At 48.0% G+C, this 23,991-nt stretch overlaps 1 protein-coding gene across 3 annotated transcripts in view; it reads left to right on the top strand.

Annotated features, from left to right (window-relative positions):
- LOC133122727 (deleted in malignant brain tumors 1 protein-like) overlaps positions 1 to 22,459 on the top strand; it is a 33,047-nt gene extending 10,588 nt beyond the window's left edge. The window contains exons 4-13 of one of the 3 annotated variants that reach the window (XM_061232863.1): positions 6,219 to 6,527; positions 6,861 to 7,166; positions 10,223 to 10,531; positions 10,870 to 11,175; positions 12,369 to 12,683; positions 14,919 to 15,233; positions 18,234 to 18,548; positions 18,884 to 19,198; positions 21,402 to 21,467; positions 21,996 to 22,459. In XM_061232863.1, coding sequence (XP_061088847.1) covers positions 6,219 to 6,527; positions 6,861 to 7,166; positions 10,223 to 10,531; positions 10,870 to 11,175; positions 12,369 to 12,683; positions 14,919 to 15,233; positions 18,234 to 18,548; positions 18,884 to 19,198; positions 21,402 to 21,424 — 2,513 coding nt within the window. In that variant the 3' untranslated portion in view covers positions 21,425 to 21,467; positions 21,996 to 22,459. The remainder of the gene's footprint in view (positions 1 to 6,218; positions 6,528 to 6,860; positions 7,167 to 10,222; positions 10,532 to 10,869; positions 11,176 to 12,368; positions 12,684 to 14,918; positions 15,234 to 18,233; positions 18,549 to 18,883; positions 19,199 to 21,401; positions 21,468 to 21,995) is intronic. The other 2 variants (XM_061232864.1, XM_061232865.1) reach the window with 2 other exon arrangements.
- Positions 22,460 to 23,991: the final 1,532 nt, after the last annotated feature.

Here is a 23,991-nt window from a genome sequence, read left to right as displayed (position 1 = left end):
ATTATTTACTGTTTGATTACACGTTACGATCCAAGCCTGTTACCGACCACTGTTTATTGATTTCTGTTTTGTTGACCACTGTTTGTTTTTGACCACGTTCTCGCCTACCGTTTTGTACTTTTGCTTCGCTGATTGTTTCATGGTTCCGACTCCCGCTTCGCCCACGCCTACGCCTCTGCCTGCCGTCCGCCTGTTAATCTGCCCCGCTGACAGCTCTCCTGCTACCGGACCTCCCTGCATGTCTACCGACTACGAGTTTGCCTCTTCCCTCGGCACCGTGCTTTTTGTTTGTTTACTATTTGTTTGGCTGGATCTACGTGTATGGACTTTGCTTGTTTTGACTACGCTCCTGGGATTCGTCCCGAATAAAGCCCTGAGGGGTCTTTATATAACTATTGTTTCTGAGTCGTGCATTTTGGGTCCAACCCCCACGCACCCGTCTCAGAACAATTTCGCCACAATGGACCCTGCTGACTCTACTGCCATGTTCCACGCCCTCCAGGAACAAGGAGCCATCGTCCGGCAGCATTCACAAGGAATCTCCGAACTTCACCTGGAGATTCGTGAACTGTGTGCGGAGATGAAGAGGCTTGCCGTCGCAGTCCTGCCACAACCACGGGAGGAGCCTTCCCACCCACCCACATCCCCAGCGCTCAACCCCACGGGAACCTGCCACTTCTGAGAGCCCCCTCCAGAGAGGTTTGGCGGAGAACCTGAGAGGTGCAAGGCTTTCCTACTACAATGCGACTTCGTGTTCAAGCAACAGCCCCAGACCTACAACAGCGACGACCGTCAGATTGGCTACGTGATGGGGCTACTCAAGGGGAGGGCGTTGGACTCGGCTACGGCGGTGTGGTCTGGGGATTCATTCCCTCCTCTTTACCCAGTCTTCGCCGATGAGATTCGGAAGGTCTTCCAACACGCATCTAGCGACCAGGAGCCATCCCAGAGACTGATTGCTCTGCGCCAGGGACGGAAGACCGCGGCAGACCACTCCATTGACTTCCGCACCCTCGCGGCGGCTACTAGCTGGAACGATGCGGCGTTGGCGAATCTCTTCCTGGCCGGCCTGAGGGAGACGCTCCAGGACGAGTTGGCGCTACTGGACCCCATCACCCAGTTCGACCAGCTTGTACGCACCACGATCCGATTTCTGGGAACCATCGGGAGATGATCCAGTTCCGCGTCATCCAGTCCCCTAATGACCAACTCATCTTGGGATTACCCTGGCTCCAGAAACACAACCCCACGATCAACTGGAGTTCTAACCAAGTGCAAGCATGGGATCCTAAGTGCCATCTGTCCTGCTTGCGTTCCGCCCCACCACCAGCAGAGGGAGTGCCAGCTCTACCACAGACTCCCAAACCCTCCCTGGAGAGGGTCCCCTCTCCTTACCGTGACCTGGGCACAGTGTTCTCCAAGACACAAGCTCAGTCTTTGCCGCCTCATCGGCCCTACGACTGCGCCATCGAGCTCCTTCCTGGTTCGTCACTTCCCTCAAGTCGCCTATACAACGTCTCCAGACCAGAGAGGGAGGCGATGGAGAAATACATCCGTGACTGCCTGGCTAACGGACTAATTCGCCCTTCTTCCTCTCCCGTCGGTGCGGGATTCTTCTTCGTTCAGAAGAAAGATGGCTCCCTACGCCCATGCATCGACTACAGGGAGCTGAACAACATCACGGTGAGGAACAAGTATCCTCTGCCCCTGATGGACTCCGCGTTCCACCCACTTCACGAGGCCACCATCTTCACCAAGTTGGATCTCTGCAACGCTTACCACCTGGTCCGTATCCGTGAGGGCGATGAATGGAAGACCGCCTTCAACACCTCTCTCGGACACTTTGAATACCTGGTCATGCCATTCGGCCTCACTAATGCTCCTGCTGTCTTCCAGGCCCTGGTTAATGACGTTCTTCGGGACTTGTTGGGCCGCCATGTGTTCGTCTACCTGGATGACATCTTAATTTACTCTAATAATGCCAAGGATCATGAGAACCACGTCAGGCAAGTGCTACAGAGACTTCTAGAGAACAGATTGTTCATCAAGGCGGAGAAGTGCGTCTTCCACTCTGACACAGTTGAGTTCCTTGGATTCATCCTTGAGAGGGGACGGATCAGGGCGGATCCCAAGAAGATTCTGGCGGTCACCGACTGGCCCACACCCACCTCACGTAAGCAACTCCAGCGCTTCTTGGGATTCGCCAACTTCTACCGAAGGTTCATCCGATCCTATAGCCAAGTGGTCTCCCCTCTAACCAAGCTCACGTCCCCTGCAGTGCCATTCCGGTGGAGCCCCGAAGCTGAGACGGCCTTCACCAAGGTCAAGAGACTGTTCTCTTCCGCTCCCATCCTGGTTCAACCCGACCCCACCCGCCAGTTTGTGGTTGAGACGGATGCTTCCGACTCGGGGGTGGGAGCTGTGCTCTCTCAGGTGGCGACCGCGGACAACCGACGACACCCCTGCGCTTTCTTCTCCAAGCAGCTGTCCCCGGCGGAGAGGAATTATGTTGTCGGAAATCGCGAACTGCTGGCAGTCAAACTGGCATTGGAGGAGTGGAGACATTGGCTGGAGGGGTCCGAGAAGCCGTTCATCGTTTGGACCGACCACAAGAACCTGGCATACCTCCAGACAGCCAAGAGGCTGAACTCCCGACAGGCCAGATGGGCACTGTTCTTCGGGAGGTTCAACTTCTCACTCACCTACCGCCCGGGTTCTAAGAACGTTAAGCCTGACGCCCTTTCTCGCCAATTTAACACCTGTCCTGAGCGTGAGGTTCCTGAGAACATCCTTCCGGCCTCCTGCACCGTGGGGTCCGTCACCTGGAAGATCGAGTCGGTGATCCAGAGGGCTCTACGGGAGGAACCCAATCCTAGGCCCAACCCCGGATTACGCCTATACGTCCCCTCAGCCGCTCGGACACAGGTGCTGCAATGGGCCCATTCATCCCTCCTTTCCTGCCACCCCGGCTTTACCCGCACCTTGGCGGTGCTGAAGAGGAGATTCTGGTGGAGTTCCATGATCCCTGACACCAGACGCTTCATCAAGGCTTGCACCACATTCGCTAGAAGCAAAGCATCACACCAGGCCCCGGCTGGACTGCTTCAACCATTGCCGGTGCCCAGCCGACCCTGGAGCCACATTGGAGTGGACTTTGTGACCGGACTTCCCCTTTCCGAGGGTAACACCACCATCCTGACTGTGGTGGACCGATTCAGCAAAGCGGCACACTTCATCCCCCTGGCTGGATTGCCCACCGCCCAAGAGACAGCTGACGTCCTCGTGAGAGAGGTTTTCCGCATCCACGGACTTCCCTCGGATATCGTTTCTGACCGCGGCCCCCAGTTCATCTCCCAGGTTTGGAAAGTGTTCTGTGTGGCCCTCGGGGCTACAGCTAGCCTCTCTTTGGGCTACCACCCGCAGTCCAACGGCCAAACTGGGAGGGCCAATCAGGACCTGGGGGCCGCCCTATGCTGCGTATCGGCCAAGAATCCTGCCGCATGTAGCAAGATGCTCACCTGGGTGGAGTACGCACACAACACCTTACCCTGCGCCGCCACCGGGAAATCTCTATTTGAGGTCTCCCTGGGCTACCAACCTCCACTGTTCCCTGACCAAGAAGCCAAGATCGCTGTTCCCTCCCTCGCCATCCACATGAAACGGTGCGCCAAAGTTTGGAGGGATGCCAAGGCCGCGCTGCTAAGCACGGCAGACCGTAATCGGCATTTTGCTGATCGCCACCGCACTCCAGCTCCGGCCTACAAACCAGGTGACTCCGTCTGGCTGTCCACTAAGGACATTCCCCTCCAAGCCACTTCCCACAAACTGCAACCCCGCTTTATTGGTCCCTTTAAGATCCACAGTATCATCAACCCTTCCTCTGTTAAACTGTCACTCCCTGCTTCCCTTAAGATTCACCCCACATTCCATGTCTCTTGTATTAAGCCTGTATCCTCTCACCCTATATGTCCCCCGGATCCCCCACCACCTCCCCCCCGCATTATTGACAACCACCCTGCATTTACTGTTAAAAAACTCTTGAACATTCGTAAGAGGGGCCGTGGGGTTCAATACTTGGTTGACTGGGAGGGCTATGGCCCTGAGGAGCGTTCCTGGGTCGCTCCCAGTCTCATTCTGGACAAATCGCTCATCAGAGACTTCCATCGTGACCACCCTGATAAATTCCAAGGACCGCCAGGAGTCGGTCGTTAAGGGGGGGGTCCTGTCACGTTTCAGGTCTGTTTTATGTTTATTCATGTTGTCTTAGTCACTTAGTGTCTTATCATGTATTATGTTAGTCTAGGTTCGTCATGTTGTTTAGTTATGTTTCGTTACGATTTATTTTCTTGTCATGTCTAGTTATGTTTCGTACGATTATATTACCTGGTTATGTTGAGTGGCTATCGTCTTAGTTTCGCTTTGTGTTATGTTTTGATTTATGTTTATTGTTACGTTAACTGGTCGTTGTTTATGCATGCACTTTTACATGTCTTTCCGCCTTTTCTCTCTCCCTCTTTCTGTCATTCACTCCCTAATTGTTTCCATTTGTCTATTTACTAAAACTACTAACGCTAGATCAGGATTGGGTAGAAACTAACAAACTAATCATGTGTTCATGTTACCTTACGTTTCTCGTGCATGTCATTTACTAATTTACTAATGCTAGGGCAGGATAGGTTTATTACTAACGATTACTAATCACCTTGTTATACTTGTCATCCATCGCACCTGTTTTCCATTTTCTTGCTACGCTCTAACTAATTGTCTACACCTGTCTACACCCGCATTTATAGCCCAGTCGCGCAACTGTTCTTCGCGAAATTGTCTGCCTCTGTTTACCACGCAACTCTTGAGCATTATTTACTGTTTGATTACACGTTACGATCCAAGCCTGTTACCGACCACTTTTTATTGATTTCTGTTTTGTTGACCACAGTTTGTTTTTGACCACGTTCTCGCCTACCGTTTTGTACTTTTGCTTCGCTGATTGTTTCATGGTTCCGACTCTCGCTTCGCCCACGACTACGCCTCTGCCTGCCGTCCGCCTGTTCATCTGCCCCGCTGACAGCTCTCCTGCTACCGGACCTCCCTGCACGTCTACCGACTACGAGTTTGCCTCTTCCCTCGGCACCGTGCTTTTTGTTTGTTTACTATTTGTTTGGCTGGATCTACGTGTATGGACTTTGCTTGTTTTGACTACGCTCCTGGGATTCGTCCCGAATAAAGCCCTGAGGGGTCTTTATATAACTATTGTTTCTGAGTCGTGCATTTTGGGTCCAACCCCCACGCACCCGTCTCAGAATGAGTCCAATGCACTGAACTCATGTGCTTTATGATCCAATACACTGAACTCATATGCTCTATGGTCCAATACACTGAACTTTTACGATCTATGGTCCATCACACTGAACTCATACGCTCTATGGTCCATTACACTGAACTCATACGCTCTATGTTCGAATACACTGAACTCATACACTCTATGGTCCAATACACTGAACTCATACACTCTATGATCCATCACACTGAATACAAACACTCTATGGTCCAATACACTGAACTCATACGCTCTATGGTCCATCACACTGAACACATACACTCTATGGTCCAATACACTGAACTCATACGCTCTATGATCCATCACACTGAACACATACACTCTATGATCCAATACACTGAACTCATACACTCTATGATCCATCACACTGAATACAAACACTCTATGGTCCAATACACTGAACTCATACGCTCTATGATCCATCACACTGAACACATACACTCTATGGTCCAATACACTGAACTCAAACGCTCTATGATCCAATAGAAGAGTGGGTGGTTGGGTCAAGAGGAGACGATTGGCTACTCCAGTGGCCAACGTGTGTCCTTGCAGTCTGTAGGGGCTTCTTCTCCCTGAGAGATGAGCGCTGTCACAGGAGTGTCATCTGCTTAATCAGTCATGTGACAGGCCTCACTGGCAGAGCTCATATCACTGGTGTCCAGTGCACAAAGCAAGGCAGATAGAGTGCCCCCTAGTGGTGTCCCTGTGTTCCTGCAGACACTGCTGGGGTCATATCCTTAAAATCCACAGTGACAACTTGGGGGTAAACAGCTATTGTACACCTGGCTAAACTGTTTTAAAAGACCTCTCATCAGTGTTAAAACATGATCATTCTCTCTGTCTCATGATCATTCTCTCTCTCTCTCTCTCTCTCTCTCAGACAGTATAAGGCTGGTGAATGGTGGCAACCCCTGTGCTGGGAGAGTGGAGGTTTACCATCGGGGAAAGTGGGGGACAGTGTGTGACCGTGGCTGGGATATGAGGGATGCTGGGGTGGTGTGCAGACAGCTGGGCTGTGGAGATGCTGTAGATGCACTAAGAGATGGTCACTTTGGACCAGGGTCTGGGAGAATATGGATGGCTCATGTGTCCTGCAGTGGATCAGAATCCTCACTGAAGCAGTGTGGGTCACCAGGATGGGGTAAACATTACTGTAATCATGGAGAGGACGCTGGAGTGATCTGCTCAGGTAGGACTCCCAGCACAGTGATGGGGACATTGGGGTAATTGAACCAGAGGGAAGCCCCCAACTGGCCCACCACCAACACTTCCAGCAGCAACTTAGGTTTCCCAGGAGGTCTCCCATCCAAGTACTGACCAAGCCCACACCTGCTTAGCTTCAGCAGGAGCAGGGTGCATGATGGTATGACAATACCATGATGGCTTGGCTCATCTCACACTGCTGTACTCCATGTATAATAGCTGTGCAGTCCTGTGTTCACACAGCTGTGCTGAATGTTGTCTCTGGAATAAGGTGCCGGTCATTCTGATGATTCTCTCTTTACTATCTCTTGAACTGCAGGGGTCAGGCTGGTGGGCGGGACTGACCTGTGCTCTGGGAGAGTAGAGGTGCATCATGGGAGCTCCTGGGGCACGGTGTGTGATGCTGACTTTGACCAGCAGGATGCAGAGGTTGTGTGCAGGGAGCTGGGCTGTGGGGCTCCTAAAGAGCTGCGCGGGGCAGCTGCATTCGGCCAGGGCGAGGGCCAGGTGTGGGCAGAGGAGATTCAGTGTAGAGGCAATGAATCTCAGATTAACTTCTGCCCCACAGCACCCTCACAGAATCAATCCTGCTCCCATGGAAACGATGTGGGCCTGGTGTGTTCTGGTAAGAGTCTTCTGTGCACTGTGAGAGTTTCTGTGATGCTGGGTGAATATAGCCCCTTAATAGGCCATATGAGTTTATATGTAACAAGGTCTTTATTCATTATACTGTGAAATGTTACACGCCAGTGTGTGTGAGTTTAATCAAGTGTGGAATTTGGATGATCTCCCAGATATGTACTTAGAACCATCTCTACATCCTCATTTCCTCTATTCAGGGCAGAACTGTTCTTACTTCTTATGAAGTAAAAACATAAACATAGTATACTATTTTTTTTAAACATACTGTGCAGGATTTTAACCATGTAAATATTATAAGACAAACATGCTCAGTCATTACTCTGATACACTGGCAGGCTGTGTCTGTGTTCACTTCTGCCCAATACCTTGCTTGACCCTTTTTATTTATTTTTTTATTTTTTATTTTTTAAAATCTAGATTAATTAAAGGTACAATAGGTGAGATTTTTGCGTTAAAACATTGTTACAAGACCATTGTAAATCCCTTCCTGTCATGTAAAAGTTTCACTGACATGTTGACTCACCCTCTGCCTGTGTTTATAGTCCTTAAATTCGGATTTCAAAGTATACAGTTGCAGTTGATGGCCTGACACTTTGTACCAAATCATTGTATTGCTGAACAATAATTGAAGCTCGTTGGTTGAAAATTGGTTCTAATTGCCACAGCCAATGGCGTTTCAGCGTCAGCGCGTTTACAAAGAAGCAGAAGGGATAAACAGTGTTGTGGTTTGAAGGAGTTTGTCACTGCAATTCCTCTCTTGACCATTAGAAGTACCTTTAATGATTGTATGGAATGCATACAGCTCTATGGCTCTACAGCTCTGGGAGGCCCGTGGTGTAGTGGTTAAGGTAAAGGACTGGGACACCCAAGGTTGGTGGTTCTAATCCCGGTGTAGCCACAATAAGATCCGCACAGCTGTTGGGTCCTTGAGCAAGGCCCTTAACCCTGAATCGCTCCAGGGGAGGATTGTCTCCTGCTTAGTCTAATCAACTGTACGTCGCTCTGGATAAGAGCGTCTGCCAAATGCCAATAATGTAATGTAATGTAATGTAATTTCTGTGCTGTACCTGAAAAGCATGAGTCCAATACACTGAACATATACACTCTATACTCCAATACACTGAACTCATACGCTCTATGGTGCAATACACTGAACTCATACGCACTATGGTCAAGTAGAAACGGGGCAGGAGGAGATGTGTGTGGATTGGCTACAGTGGTGAGCTGGGTTTGTGAGAGATTAGCTTCGGTGGTGAACCATTAAGCAGGTAGATGGCTAGCATTCGGTAACGTTACAGGAGGTAGGTTGTGAGGTTATGAACTAAATTCATTTTCATACGTCAGCTGGCGGACCATGATGGCTGGGTGCCACTGCATACTGTTACCGCTTATATTTTCAGGAGATTCTACCAACTTATTTCCTCTCCTGGGCAAGGAGCTCAAGGTTTGACTCCCAGACATTGAGAAGAAGACTTTAGATGTCTTATGAATATAAAGGGACAATGAATCGACGTGTTTGTGTCCTGGGTTGCCCTGCTTAGTTGGACATTAGCTCTTAGAGCCACAAGAGGGCGGCCCTGTCACATTCATGTCTCCCTCGTACAGTCGATAATCACTGATTGCACGAGGCTTGGGTAATGGAGAACAGGTGAACTGGATCTACATACAGTTATGTTCAAATGAATAGCAGTGCATTAAGAAAAGTGAATAAAGTGCAAATATTTTTTAATAGCCTTTAGTTCCATATTTCAAATGTAGTGGAAACATTACACGTTCAATTCCAAATAAAATCATTAACAAATTTGATCAAGTCTGTGTTATTCTTTTACAGGAAGAAAGGAAAGGAATAATTGTAAAAAAAAAAAAATGGCAATGTCAACATTTTTCTCTTTAAACTCAAACAGTTGCTGTATAAATTGAAGACATTTTTCAACATTTAACTTCAATTTAAATTACCAAACTAATATTTAGTTGCATAACCATTGTTTTTGATAACTACTTTGCATCTACATTGCATCGAGTCATCCAACTTCTGGCATCTAGAAACAGGTATTTCAGCCCAGAATGAAAAAACTACATTCCACAGTTCCTGTGAAGTTTAATGTCACCCCACATGTTTTCCAAGGGGTTGAGGTTGGGAGATTGACCTGACCACTCCATTACCTCAATATTTTTTGTCTGGAATCAAGATGATGCTCGCTTATTCATGTGTTTGAGGTCGTTGTTTTGTTGAAACACCCATTTCAGGTGCATTTCCATACGGCAACATAATCTCTTTAAGTATTTTGATGTATTCAAACTGATCCATTATCCCTGGTATCCGATAAGTAGGCCCAACACCGTAGTGTGAAAAACATCCCCTGACCATGATTTTTGCGGCACCATGCTTCACTGCCTCCACAGTGTACTATGGCTTGAATTCAGTACCCGGGGGTCGTCTGACGTACTGTCGACGACCACTAGACCCGAAAAGAAAAATTTTACTCTCATCAGTGCACAGAATGTTACGTCATTTCTCTTTGGGCCAATCGATGTGTTCCTTGGCGAATTTTAACTGATTCTGCACTTGCCTTTTTTCAACAATAGTGCTTTACAGGGGCTTCTTGCTGATTCTTATGGGCATTCTTATGGGCAGTAAAGCAGTTTTTGTGTCTGACAAAGTAAAAAGTTTTTCTCCCCCTTGTGGCCAACGTGTGTCCCTGCAGTCTGTAGGGGCTTCTTCTCCCTGAGAGATGAGCGCTGTCACAGGAGTGTCATCTGCTTAATCAGTCATGTGACAGGCCTCACTGGCAGAGCTCATATCACTGGTGTCCAGTGCACAAAACAAGGGAGATAGAGCGCACCCTAGTGGTGTCCCTGTGTTCCTGCAGACACTACTGCCATATCCTTTAAATCCACAGTGACAACTTAGGGGTAAACAGCCATTGTACACCTAGCTAAACTGTATTAAAGACCTCTCATCAGTGTTAAAACATGATCATTCTCTCTGTCTCATGATCATTCTCTCTCTCTCTTTCTCTCTCTCTCTCTCTCTCTCAGACAGTATAAGGCTGGTGAATGGTAGCAGCCCCTGTGCTGGGAGAGTGGAGGTTTACCATCGGGGAGAGTGGGGGACAGTGTGTGATTATGACTGGGACATGAGTGATGCTGGAGTGGTGTGCAGACAGCTGGGCTGTGGAGATGCTGTAGATGCACTAAGAGATGGTCACTTTGGACCAGGGTCTGGGAGAATATGGATGGCTCATGTGTCCTGCAGTGGATCAGAATCCTCACTGAAGCAGTGTGGGTCACCAGGATGGGGTAAACATAACTGTGATCATGGAAAGGACGCTGGAGTGATCTGCTCAGGTAGGACTCCCAGCACAGTGATGGGGACATTGGGGGTAATTGATGAGAGGGTGGATTGCCCACTACTGGCCCACCAGCAACACTTCCAGCAGCAACTTAGGTTTCCCAGGAGGTCTCCCATCCAAGTACTGACCAAGCCCACACCTGCTTAGCTTCAGCAGGAGCAGGGTGCATGATGGTATGGCAATACCATGATGGCTTGGCTTATCTCACACTGCTGTACTCCATGTATAATAGCTGTGCAGGCCTGTGTTCAGACAGCTGTGCTGAATGTTGTCTCTGGAATAAGGTGCCGGTCATTTCTGATGATTCTCTCTTTATTCTCTCTTGAACTGCAGAGGTCAGGCTGGTGGGCGGGACTGACCTGTGCTCTGGGAGAGTAGTGGTGCATCATGGGAGCTCCTGGGGCACGGTGTGTGATGCTGACTTTGACCAGCAGGACGCAGAGGTTGTGTGCAGGGAGCTGGGCTGTGGGGCTCCTAAAGAGCTACGCGGGGCAGCTGCATTCGGCCAAGGCGAGGGCCAGGTGTGGGCAGAGGAGATTCAGTGTAGAGGCAACGAATCTCAGATTAACTTCTGCCCCACAGCACCCTCACAGAATCAACCCTGCTCCCATGGAAACGATGTGGGCCTGGTGTGTTCTGGTAAGAGTCTTCTGGGCACTGTGAGAGTTTCTGTGATGCTGGGTGAATATAGCCCATTTATAGGCCCTCGTACAGTCGATAATCACTGATTGCATGAAGATTGGGTAATGGAGAACAGGTGAACTGGATCTACATACAGTTGTGTTCAAATTAATAGCAGTGCATTAAGAAAAGTGAATAAAGTGCAAATATTTTTTAATAGCCTTTAGTTCCATATTTCAAATGAAGTGGAAACATTACATGTTCAATTCAAAATCAAAGCATTAACAACTTTTATCAAGTCTGCGTTATTCTTTTACAGGAAAAAAGGAAAGGAATAATAATCTGTCAAAAAAATGGCAGTGTCAACATTTTTCTCTTCAAACTCAAACGGTTGCTATATAAACTGAACAATAGTGCTTTACGGGGGCTTCTTGCTGATAGCTTAGCTTCGATCAAACGTCTTCTGACTAACAGCACTTACAGGTAATTGTAGATCATTTTTGATCTTTCTGGAACTGATGAATGACATTATGGCAGCACATTAAGGATATATTACACATGTTGGAGTGTACAAGTGATAAAACGTATATAAAAAAACTTTCCATAAATGAGTGCATCAGTGCACGCCTGTGCAAACTTCATGTGGAAATCTTTTAAAATGCCAGACTCAGTTAAGACTCAGTTTATATTTGTTCAACCTCTACTTACACCAGCACCTTTACCACACTGGTAATGCTGATTCCCTTTTGAGGATGCAATACTTTGTGTCTGTGCTCCATTTGAGATTGTGCGTGTCTCAGGCAGCATTCTTATGGGCAGTAAAGTAGTTCTTGGGTCGAGAAAGGTTTTTCTCCCCCTTGTGGCCAACGTGTGTCCCTGCAGTCTGTAGGGGCTTCTTCTCCCTGAGAGATGAGCGCTGTCACAGGAGTGTCATCTGCTTAATCAGTCATGTGACAGGCCTCACTGGCACAGCTCATATCACTGGTGTCCAGTACACAAAGCAAGGGAGGTAGAGCGCACCCTAGTGGTGTCCCTGTGTTCCTGCAGACACTGCTGGGGTCATATCCTTTAAATCCAGTGACAACTTGGGGGTAAACACCCATTGTACACCTGGCTAAACTGTATTAAAGACCTCTCATCAGTGTTAAAACATGATCATTCTCTCTGTCTCATGATCATTCTCTCTCTCTCTCTCTCTCTCTCTCTCTCAGGCAGGGAGGATGTGAGGCTGGTGAATGGTGGCAGCCCCTGTGCTGGGAGAGTGGAGGTTTACCATCGGGGAGAGTGGGGGACAGTGTGTGATTATCGGTGGGACATGAGTGATGCTGGAGTGGTGTGCAGACAGCTGGGCTGTGGAGATGCTGTAGATGCACTAAGAGATGGTCACTTTGGACCAGGGTCTGGGAGAATATGGATGGATCATGTGTCCTGCAGTGGATCAGAATCCTCACTGAAGCAGTGTGGGTCAGCAGGATGGGGTAAACATAACTGTGATCATGGAAAGGACGCTGGAGTGATCTGCTCAGGTAGGACTCCCAGCACAGTGATGGGGACATTGGGGGAAATTGACGAGAGGGTGGATTGCCCACTACTGGCCCACCAGCAACACTTCCAGCAGCAACTTAGGTTTCCCAGGAGGTCTCCCATCCAAGTACTGACCAAGCCCACACCTGCTTAGCTTCAGCAGGAACAGGGTGCATGATGGTATGGCAATACCATTGAGACGTGGGGGGTTTGGACCCAAAATGCACGACTCAGAAACAATGATGTAGTTAAGTCCCGTCAGGGCTTTATTCAGGGAAATCCAGAGAACGTAGTCAAAAAACAAGCATTGTTCATACACGTAATATCCAGCCAAAAAACCAAAGCGCAGTACCGAGGGAGAAGGCAGTCTCGTAATCAGTACACATGCAAGATTTGCAGAAAGACATGAAAAAGTGTATGCTAATCAATGACCAGTACAACGTAACATGAAACATAAATTGTGACATAACAAGTTTGCGAAATATGACAATAAACTAAATAACATGACATGGTAAGACTAACAATTAAATCGTAACAACAACTAAACATGAAACATAACATGACATGAAACATAAAAACGTGGTGATACTCGACTTACATTATACGTGACATGATATACTGTGGATCACTCCATCCTCCTGTCTGCCCTGTCAGCAACGGGCATCTGTGGCACAGCCCTGGACTGGATTGAGTCCTACCTCTTTGGTCGCTCCTTCCAAGTTGCCTGGGCTGGTACGGTATCAACACCTCGGCCTCTTGCCACAGGAGTTCCCCAGGGCTCAGTCCTAGGCCCGCTTCCTTTTTCTCTTTACACTCGTTCCCTTGGCCCGTGATCACTGCACATGGGCTATCCTACCACTGCTATGCGGATGATACCCAACTCTTCATCTCGTTCCCACCATCTGATACACAGGTTTCTGCCCATATCTCTGCTTGCCTGAGTGACATCCAGAGCTGGATGGACAACCACTATCTAAAGCTCAACCCAGGCAAGACTGAAATGATATTCATCCCTGGTAATACCTCTCCCCACCTGGATCTCTCCATTTCCCTCAGAGATACCACACTCACGCCATCACCCAGTGCAAGGAACCTCAGCGTGGTGATGGACAGCAGACTGTCCCTTTCCGAGAACATTGCGGCGGTGACCCGGTCATGCAGGTTCTTCCTATACAACATACGGAGAATCCGCCCCTTTCTCACCCCCTACTCGACCCAGCTCCTGGTCCAAGCGATGGTTCTGCCCGCCTGGACTACTGCAATTCCCTCTTGGCTGGCCTCCCAGCGTCTGCCATCAGACCCCTCCAACTTATCCAGAATGCAGCAGCTCGTCTGGTCTTCAACCTTCTCAAATACTCACACGTCACCCCTTACTTCCCTCCACTGGCTGCCTGTCATGGCTCGCATCAAATTCAAAACATTGGTGCTCGCCTTCCAAGCAGTTAAGGGGTCTTCTCCAGCTTACCTACAAAAAATCATCAGACCCTACACCCCTGCCAGACCTCTTCGTTCAGCCTCCACAGGCCGCTTGGCACCTCCCCCTCTCCGAACCTCCACCTCACTCTCACGACTACTGTCTGTTCTGGCTCCATGGTGGTGGAACGAACTCCCCGTTGAGGTCAGAACTGTAGAATCTCTCCCCACCTTCAAGCGCAAACTGAAGACGCACCTCTTCAAGCAGCACCTCTCCCCATCCCTCCCTACCTCCCTGTGAACTTAAATTCTTGTCCTTGTGATTTACGTAGTGTTTCGGTATTTTTAGTTGGCTAGGTAAGCAGTATTTGGATAGTTAAGTTTGGTCACTTTTGCTTTGTTGTTTGTTTGTTTATTTGTTGATTAAAAAAAAAAAACAAAAAAAAAAATAGGCCCTGTCCTTATCTTTGTTGTACGGGTAGCAATTGAAATTGTACTTCCCTCTAGGGTCTTTCACGCATATACCCCTGGTAATGGGTATGCACTTTGTTGTACATCGCTCTGGATAAGAGCATCTGCCAAATGCCAATAATGTAATGTAATGTAACATGACAATAACATAACCAAGACAATAAGTAAACATAAAACATGACATGACAAACATGAAACGTGACAACAATGATGGCTTGGCTCATCTCACACTGCTGTACTCCATGTATAATAGCTGTGCAGTCCTGTGTTCACACAGCTGTGCTGAATGTTGTCTCTGGAATAAGGTGCCGGTCATTCTGATGATTCTCTCTTTATTCTCTGTTTCACTGCAGCCCATCGAAAGGTCAGGCTGGTGGGCGGGACTGACCTGTGCTCTGGGAGAGTAGAGGTGCATCATGGGAGTTCCTGGGGCACAGTGTGTGATGCTGACTTTGACCAGCAGGACGCAGAGGTTGTGTGCAGGGAGCTGGGCTGTGGGGCTCCTAAAGAGCTGCGCAGGGCAGCTGCATTCGGCCAGGGCGAGGGCCAGGTGTGGGCAGAGGAGATTCAGTGTAGAGGCAACGAATCTCAGATTAACTTCTGCCCCACAGCACCCTCACAGAATCAACCCTGCTCCCATGGAAACGATGTGGGCCTGGTGTGTTCTGGTAAGAGTCTTCTGTGCACTGTGAGAGTTTCTGTGATGCTGGGTGAATATAGCCCATTAATAGGCCATATGAGTTTATATTTAACAAGGTCTTTATTAATTATACTGTGAAATGTTACACGCCAGTGTGTGTGAGTTTAATCAAGTGTGGAGTTTGGATGATCTCCCAGATATGGACGTAGAACCATCTCAACATCCTCATTTCCTCTATTCAGGGCGGAACTGTTCTTACTTCTCATGAAGTAAAAACATATACATAGTATACTTTTTTTTTTTAAACGTACTATGCAGGATTTTAACCATGTAAATATTATAAGACAAACATGCTCTGTCATGACTATGATACACTGGCAGGCTGTGTCTGTGCTCACTTCTGCCCAATACCTTGCTTGGCCCTTTTTATTTCTGTGCTGTATCTGAAAAGCATGAGTCCATTACACTGAACTCATACGCTCTATGGTCCAATACACTGAACTCATACACTCTATGATCCATTACACTGAACTCATACACTCTATGGTCCAATACACTGAACTCATACGCTCTATGGTCCAATACACTGAACTCAAACGCTCTATGGTCCAATACACTGAACTCATACGCTCTATGGTCCAATACACTGAACTCATACGCTCTATGGTCCAATACACTGAACTCATACGCTCTATGGTCCAATACACTGAACTCATACGCTCTTTGGTCCATTACACTGAACTCATACGCTCTATGGTACATTTCACTGAACTCATACACTCTATGATCCATTACACTGAACTTATACGCTCTATGGTCCATTACACTGCACTCATACATTCTATGATCCATTACACTGAACTCATACGCACTATGGTCAAGTAGAAATGGGGCACGAGGAGATGTGTGTGGATTGGCTACAGTGGTGAGCTGGGTTTGCGAGAGATTAGCTTCGGTGATGAACCATTAAGCAGGTAGATGGCTAGCATTCGGTAACGTTACAGGAGGTAGGTTGTGAGGTTATGAACTAAATTCATTTTCATACGTCAGCTGGCGGACCATGATGGCTGGGTGCCACTGCATACTGTTACCACTTATATTTTCAGGAGATTCTACCAGCTTATTTCCTCTCCTGGGCAAGCAGCTCAAGGTTTGACTCCCAGACATTGAGAAGAAGACTTTAGATGTCTGATGAATATAAAGGGACAATTAATCGACGTGTTTGTGTCCTGGGTTGCCCTGCTTAGTTGGACATTAGCTCTTAGAGCCACAAGAGGGCGGCCCTGTCACATTCATGTCTCCCTCGTACAGTCGATAATCACTGATTGCACAAGGCTTGGGTAATGGAGAACAGGTGAACTGGATCTACTTACAGTTGTGTTCAAATGAATAGCAGTGCATTAAGAAAAGTGAATAAAGTGCAAATATTTTTTAATAGCCTTTAGTTCCATATTTCAAATGTAGTGGAAACATTACACGTTCAATTCCAAATAAAATCATGAATAACTTTTATCAAGTCTGCATTATTCTTTTACAGGAAGAAAGGAAAGGAATAATAATCAGTGTCGACATTTTTCTCTTCAAACTCAAACGGTTGCTGTCTAAACTGAAGACATTTTTCAACATTTAACTTCACTTTAAATTACTGAACTTATATTTAGTTGCATAACCATTGTGGCACCTAGAAACAGGTATTTCAGCCTAGGATGAAATAACTACATTCCACAGTTCCTGTGAATTTTAATGTCACCCCACATGTTTTCAAAGGGGTTGAGGTTGGAAGATTGACCTGACCACTCCATTACCTCAATCTTTTTTGTCTGGAATCAAGATGTTGCTTGCTTATTCATGTGTTTGAGGTCGTTGTTTTGTTGAAACACCCATTTCAGGTGCATTTCCATACGGCAACATAATCTCTTCAAGTATTTTGATGTATTCAAACTGATCCATTATCCCTGGTATCCGATAAGTAGGCCCAACACCGTAGTGTGAAAAACATCCCCTGACCATGATTTTTGCGGCACCATGCTTCACTGCCTCCACAGTGTACTATGGCTTGAATTCAGTACCCGGGGGTCGTCTGACGTACTGTCGACGACCACTAGACCCGAAAAGAACAATTTTACTCTCATCAGTCCACAGAATGTTACGTCATTTCTCTTTGGGCCAATCGATGTGTTCCTTGGCAAATTTTAACTGATTCTGCACGTGCCTTTTTTCAACAATAGTGCTTTACGGGGGCTTCTTGCTGATAGCTTAGCCTCGATCAAACGTCTTTTGACAAACAGCACTTACAGGTAATGGTAGATCATTTTTGATCTTTCTGGAACTGTTGAATGACATTATGGTAGCACATTAAGGATATATTACACATGTTGGAGTGTACAAGTGATAAAACGTATATAAAAAAACTTTCCATAAATGAGTGCATCAGTGCACGCCTGTGCAAACTCCATGTGGAAATCTTTTAAAATGCCAGACTCAGTTAAGACTTTATATTTGTTCAACCTCTACTTACACCAGCACCTTTACCACACTGGTAATGCTGATTCCCTTTTGAGGATGCAATACTTTGTGTCTGTGCTCCATTTGAGATTGTGCGTGTCTCAGGCAGCATTCTTATGGGCAGTAAAGTAGTTCTTGGATCGAGAAAGTAAAAGGTTTTCTCCCCCTTGTGGCCAACGTCTGTCCCTGCAGTCTGTAGAGGGGCTTCTTCTCCCTGAGAGATGAGCGCTGTCACAGGAGTGTCATCTGCTTAATCAGTCATGTGACAGGCCTCACTGGCAGAGCTCATATCACTGGTGTCCAGTGCACAAAGCAAGGCAGATAGAGCGCACCCTAGTGGTGTCCCTGTGTTCCTGCAGACACTGCTGGGGTCATGTCCTTTAAATCCACAGTGACAACTTGGGGGTAAACAGCCATTGTACACCTGGCTAAACTGTATTAAAGACCTCTCATCAGTGTTAAAACATGATCATTCTCTCTGTCTCATGATCATTCTCTCTCTCTCTCTCTCTCTCTCTCTCAGGCAGGGAGGATGTGAGGCTGGTGAATGGTGGCAGCCCCTGTGCTGGGAGAGTGGAGGTTTACCATCGGGGAGAGTGGGGGACAGTGTGTGGTGATTGGTGGGACATGAGTGATGCTGGGGTGGTGTGCAGACAGCTGGGCTGTGGAGATGCTGTAGATGCACTAAGAGAGGGTCACTTTGGACCACGGTCTGGGAGAATATGGATGGGTGCTGTGTACTGCAGTGGATCAGAATCCTCACTGAAGCAGTGTGGGTCAGCAGGATGGGGTAAACATAACTGTGATCATGGAAAGGACGCTGGAGTGATCTGCTCAGGTAGGACTCCCAGCACAGTGATGGGGACATTGGGGGAAATTGACGAGAGGGTGGATTGCCCACTACTGGCCCACCAACAACACTTCCAGCAGCAACTTAGGTTTCCCAGGAGGTCTCCCATCCAAGTACTGACCAAGCCCACACCTGCTTAGCTTCAGCAGGAGCAGGGTGCATCATGGGATGGCAATACCATGATGGCTTGGCTCATCTCACACTGCTGTACTCCATGTATAATAGCTGTGCAGGCCTGTGTTCACACAGCTGTGCTGAATGTTGTTTCTGGAATAAGGTGCCGGTCATTCTGATGATTCTTTTTATTCTCTGTTTCACTGCAGCCCATCGAAAGGTCAGGCTGGTGGGCGGGACTGACCTGTGCTCTGGGAGAGTAGAGGTGCATCATGGGACTTCCTGGGGCATGGTGTGTGATGCTGACTTTGACCAGCAGGACGCAGAGGTTGTGTGCAGGGAGCTGGGCTGTGGGGCTCCTAAAGAGCTGCGCGGGGCAGCTGCATTCGGCCAGGGCGAGGGCCAGGTGTGGGCAGAGGAGATTCAGTGTAGAGGCAACGAATCTCAGATTTACTTCTGCCCCACAGCACCCTCACAGAACCAACCCTGCTCCCATGGAAATGATGTGGGCCTGATGTGTTCTGGTAAGAGTCTTCTGTGCACTATGAGAGTTTCTGTGGTGCTGGGTGAATATAGCCCCTTAATAAAACATACAGTACCAATCAAAAGTTTGGACACACCTTGCCCTTTTCTGCTTTTTCTCATTGATGACAGAGGAAATAAGACATCACACAATTCACTTGTGAAGTCCCTTACCTCAGACCCTTGATGACTAAAAGGCACGAAGTGGCAGAACGGAGGGCTCTTGCTGGTGTATAGGTCTTGATAAGGGATTGAATATATACAGGGGCTGATCCCTTAACTGGCGGCACGGATGGTGCAGTGGGTAGCACTGCCGCCTCAGAGCAAGGAGGTCCTGGGTTCGAATCCCCGTCGGCCGGGGCCTCTCTGTGCGGAGTTTGCATGTTCTCCCTGTGTCTGCGTGGGTTTCCTCCCGGTACTCTGGTTTCCTCCCACAGTCCAAAGACATGCAGGTTAGGCTGATTGGAGAGTCTAAATTGCCCATAGGTGTGAGTGTGTGAGTGAATGGTGTGTGTGCCCTGAGATAGACTGGCGACCTGTCCAGGGTGTGTTCCTGCCTTTCGCCCAATGTATGCTGGAATAGGCTCCAGCCCCCCTGCGACCCTGTTCAGGATAAGCGGGTTAAGGTAATGGATGGATGGATGGATGATCCCTTAACTGCCTGGTATGCGAGCACCAAGGTTTTACATTTGATGCGAGCCATAACAGGCAGCCAGTGGAGGTTGCTGAGCAGGGGGGTGACATGTGAATGTCTGGGAACACTGAATACCAGACGGGCTGCAGCATTCTGGATCAGTTGTAGGGGTCTGATGGCAGATGCTGGAATGCCAGCCAGCAGAGAATTGCAATAGTCCAGGCAGGAAAGGACCATTGTTTGGACAAGGAGCTGAGTGGAGTAGGTGGTGAGAAAGGGTTGGATTCTCCGTACAGGAAGAACCTGCATGCCCAGGGCACCGTAGCGATGTTCTCGGAGAAGGACAGCCTGTTGTCCATCACCCCTCCAAGGTTTCTTGCACTAGGGGATGAGGTCACTGTGGTATCCCCTTGTGAGATGGAGAAATTGGAGAAGGGAGAGGTTAGAGAAGGGATGAAGATTACCTCTGTTTTACCTGGGTTGAGCTTTAGATGGTGGTTGCCCATCCAGCTCTGGATGTCTCTCAGGCAGGCGGAGATACGGGTAGAGACCTGTGTGTCTGATGGGCGGAAGGAGAGAAAGAGTTGGGTGTCATCGGCATAACAATGATATGAATTGCCATGAGCAGAGATAACAGGGCCAAGGGATCTTGTGTATCGTGTGTAGGAGTTAGCACTGTGACACGCCCCTGCGCTAGGAGTTAGCACTGTGACACGCCCCTGCGCTAGGAGTTAGCACTGTGACATGCCCCTGCGCTAGGAGTTAGCACTGTGACACGCCCCTGCGCTAGGAGTTAGCACTGTGACACGCCCCTGCACTAGGAGTTAGCACTGTGACACGCCCCTGCGCTAGGAGTTAGCACTGTGACACGCCCCTGCGCTAGGAGTTAGCACTGTGACACGCCCCTGCGCTAGGAGTTAGCGCTGTGACACACCCCTGCACTAGGAGTTAGCCCTGTGACACGCCCCTGCGCTAGGAGTTAGCACTGTGACACGCCCCAGGGCTAGGAGTTAGCGCTGTGACACACCCCTGCGCTAGGAGTTAGCGCTGTGACACACCCCTGCACTAGGAGTTAGCACTGTGACACGCCCCTGCACTAGGAGTTAGCACTGTGACACGCCCCTGCGCTAGGAGTTAGCGCTGTGACACGCCCCTGCGCTAGGAGTTAGCATTGTGACACGCCCCTGCGCTAGGAGTTAGCACTGTGACACACCCCTGCTCTAGGAGTTTGCACTGTGACACGCCCCTGCGCTAGGAGTTAGCACTGTGACACACCCCTGCGCTAGGAGTTAGCACTGTGACACGCCCCTGCGCTAGGAGTTAGCGCTGTTACACGGCCCTGCGCTAGGAGTTAACATTGTGACACGCCCCTGCGCTAGGAGTTAGCACTGTGACACGCCCCTGCACTAGGAGTTAGCACTGTGACACGCCCCTGCACTAGGAGTTAACATTGTGACACGCCCCTGCGCTAGGAGTTAGCACTGTGACACACCCCTGCACTAGGAGTTAGCGCTGTGACACGCCCCTGCACTAGGAGTTAGCACTGTGACACAGTCTGTCCGTCTTCACAGTCCCGCCCCCACCTGGAGCCTGAGGGGGAGAAGTGTGACATCAGAGCAGCGACTCCATCACTGCAGGTGAGTGTCAGCCACGCCCACATGTTCACAGTGCATTACAGTACACTGCACTTACTATAGCAGATTAATTACAGTACACTTACTGTAGCAGATACATTACAGTACACTTACTGTAGCAGATTAATTACAGTACACTGCACTCACTTACTGTAGCAGATGAATTACAGTACACTTACTGTAGCAGATGCATTACAGTACACTTTCTGTAGCAGATTAATTACAGGACACTGCACTTACTATAGCAGATTAATTACAGTACACTGCACTTACTATAGCAGATTAATTACAGTACACTTACTGTAGCAGATACATTACAGTACACTGCACTCACTTACTGTAGCAGATGAATTACAGTACACTTACTGTAGCAGATTAATTACAGTATACTTACTGTAGCAGATTAATTACAGGACACTTACTGTAGCAGATGCATTACAGTACACTTTCTGTAGCAGATGCTTATACCCAGTGACGTTCAACACAAGAGCAATGTATAGCAACAAGTGTTCCTCATCTCTCTCTCCACAGGCAGACTGGTGTTTGATCTGTGTGCTGCTCATTAAATGGGATGTCCTGTCTCTGTTCACTCTCAATCTCCCACTTCCCTTCCATCTATCCTAAAAAAGTATTATATTTTAAATATTTTAATTGAACATATATCTTTCAATATAAACTTCAATATAAACCCGACAGCATTTTTGCTAATTATATTTTTATAAAATACTGTCTCCCAAAGGCTGTATAATTCACTATATTGAATCCAAATATCTACAAGTATTGAGTATAAAAAGGTGCTGAAAATATACATTTTTGTTCATTAAAATATGTTGGGGGGGGGTTTGCCCTCTTGGAAACAAATCCTGTTGGTAGCCTCCAGTGTCAGGGTTACTGTTAGTTGTAAGTATAAACGTAATCTGGGTAATATTTTGGGTGTATTTTTGTCCGGAGAAAAATAAAGGAGTAGCTAGTTGGCTAGCTACGTATTACAAGGACTCATATTTTTGTTTGTATGCGTGTGTGTGTGTGTGAGTGCATGTGTATGAGTGTGTGTGTGTGTGTGTGTGTGTGTGTGTGTATGTGTGTGAACCCCCTCTCCCTGGTGCGTTGATTCCCATGTGGCCTGGGGTTATTCGGTGGGTGGGGCCACCACACGAGCAGGGGGGTGATGGAGACGGGAGGGGGGGTCAGAGCGGGGTGGCTGCCCTGTCATGAGCGGTTTTAATAATTAAAGACGCTGCTTACCTTATCCCTGTGTCCTGGCTGTTTGTGGTGGGTGGATTCCGGTACCTGTGGTGGGGGGGGGGCAGGGGAGGCTAGTGTGACTCCTGACTTTCCTGAGCACTTTCAGCCCACAGCAAAAACGTCCCGGATTTGAATCCAAACTGACCCTTTCTGTGTGGAGTTTGCATGTTCTCCCCATGTCTGCGTGGGTTTCTTCCGGCTTCCTCCCACATCCAAAGATATGCTGTCAACCGATCCCATACAAATAACGGTGTCCTGTGCTGCCGGATCTGTTCTGTGTGTACCCGCTGGGGGTGCCTGCTCCTGGTCTTCTCCGTCCATGCCAGGAGGTCTTCCAGAACAGAGCCACACTGCTGAACGACTGTGTTGCCTTCTCAGATTGTTATAAAGATTCTTACTTTGACTATAATGGTCCTGACTGAAGCGAGGTTGAAAAAGGAACAGAGTCTTAATGATGAAGTGGAGGATATTAACGGCTAGTGCGAGAGATTGTGGTCTGTGATTTTCCTGCAGAAACAAAGGTCTGGTCTGGTAAAAAGTTTTTCATCCACCAGACACTGTGGCTGGTTAAACAAAAACAAAAAGTAAAATAATAAAAACATTTCCAGAATGGAAGACTTGTGATTAATGGGATCTGTGAATTTGCACAACACCAAAGACACACTGCTGAGGGGTCAGTAGTACCAACACTAGATTCTGCACTGCTGAGGGGTCAGTCGTACCAACACTAGATTCTGCACTGCTGAGGGGTCAGTAGTACCAACACTAGATTCTGCACTGCTGAGGGGTCAGTAGTACCAACACTAGATTCTGCACTGCTGAGGGGTCAGTAGTACCAACACTAGATTCTGCACTGCTGAGGGGTCAGTAGTACCAACACTAGATTCTGCACTGCTGAGGGGTCAGTAGTACCAACACTAGATTCTGCACTGCTGTATGCAGATTGGCTGTTTGTTCGCTTTTTCTGCCACTGATTAAACAATGGTGAGCCAGTGTGGGAGCCCTTTTCACTAACCCTTTTCATATATCATCATCATAATAATAATAATAATAATACATGTCTCCTCTTGTATCTTTTGGCCACATGCTTTTCAGATAGGCCTACAGTAAACAAGCACCCAGAACACTTTTTTGAAAGGCAAATACAGGCAGACAAGCAAGGTACTGGGCAGACGTGAACACAGACACAGGTTGGCAGGATTGAAAATTAAGCACACCCTATATTTTTCATTTTGAATACTCTCCAGTATCATAGCTACTGAATCTAAACTATTAATAACCT

Source organism: Conger conger, chromosome 2, assembly GCF_963514075.1.
Source record: "Conger conger chromosome 2, fConCon1.1, whole genome shotgun sequence".
Lineage (NCBI taxonomy): Eukaryota > Metazoa > Chordata > Actinopteri > Anguilliformes > Congridae > Conger > Conger conger.
This window is presented reverse-complemented; position numbering and strand designations above follow the sequence as displayed.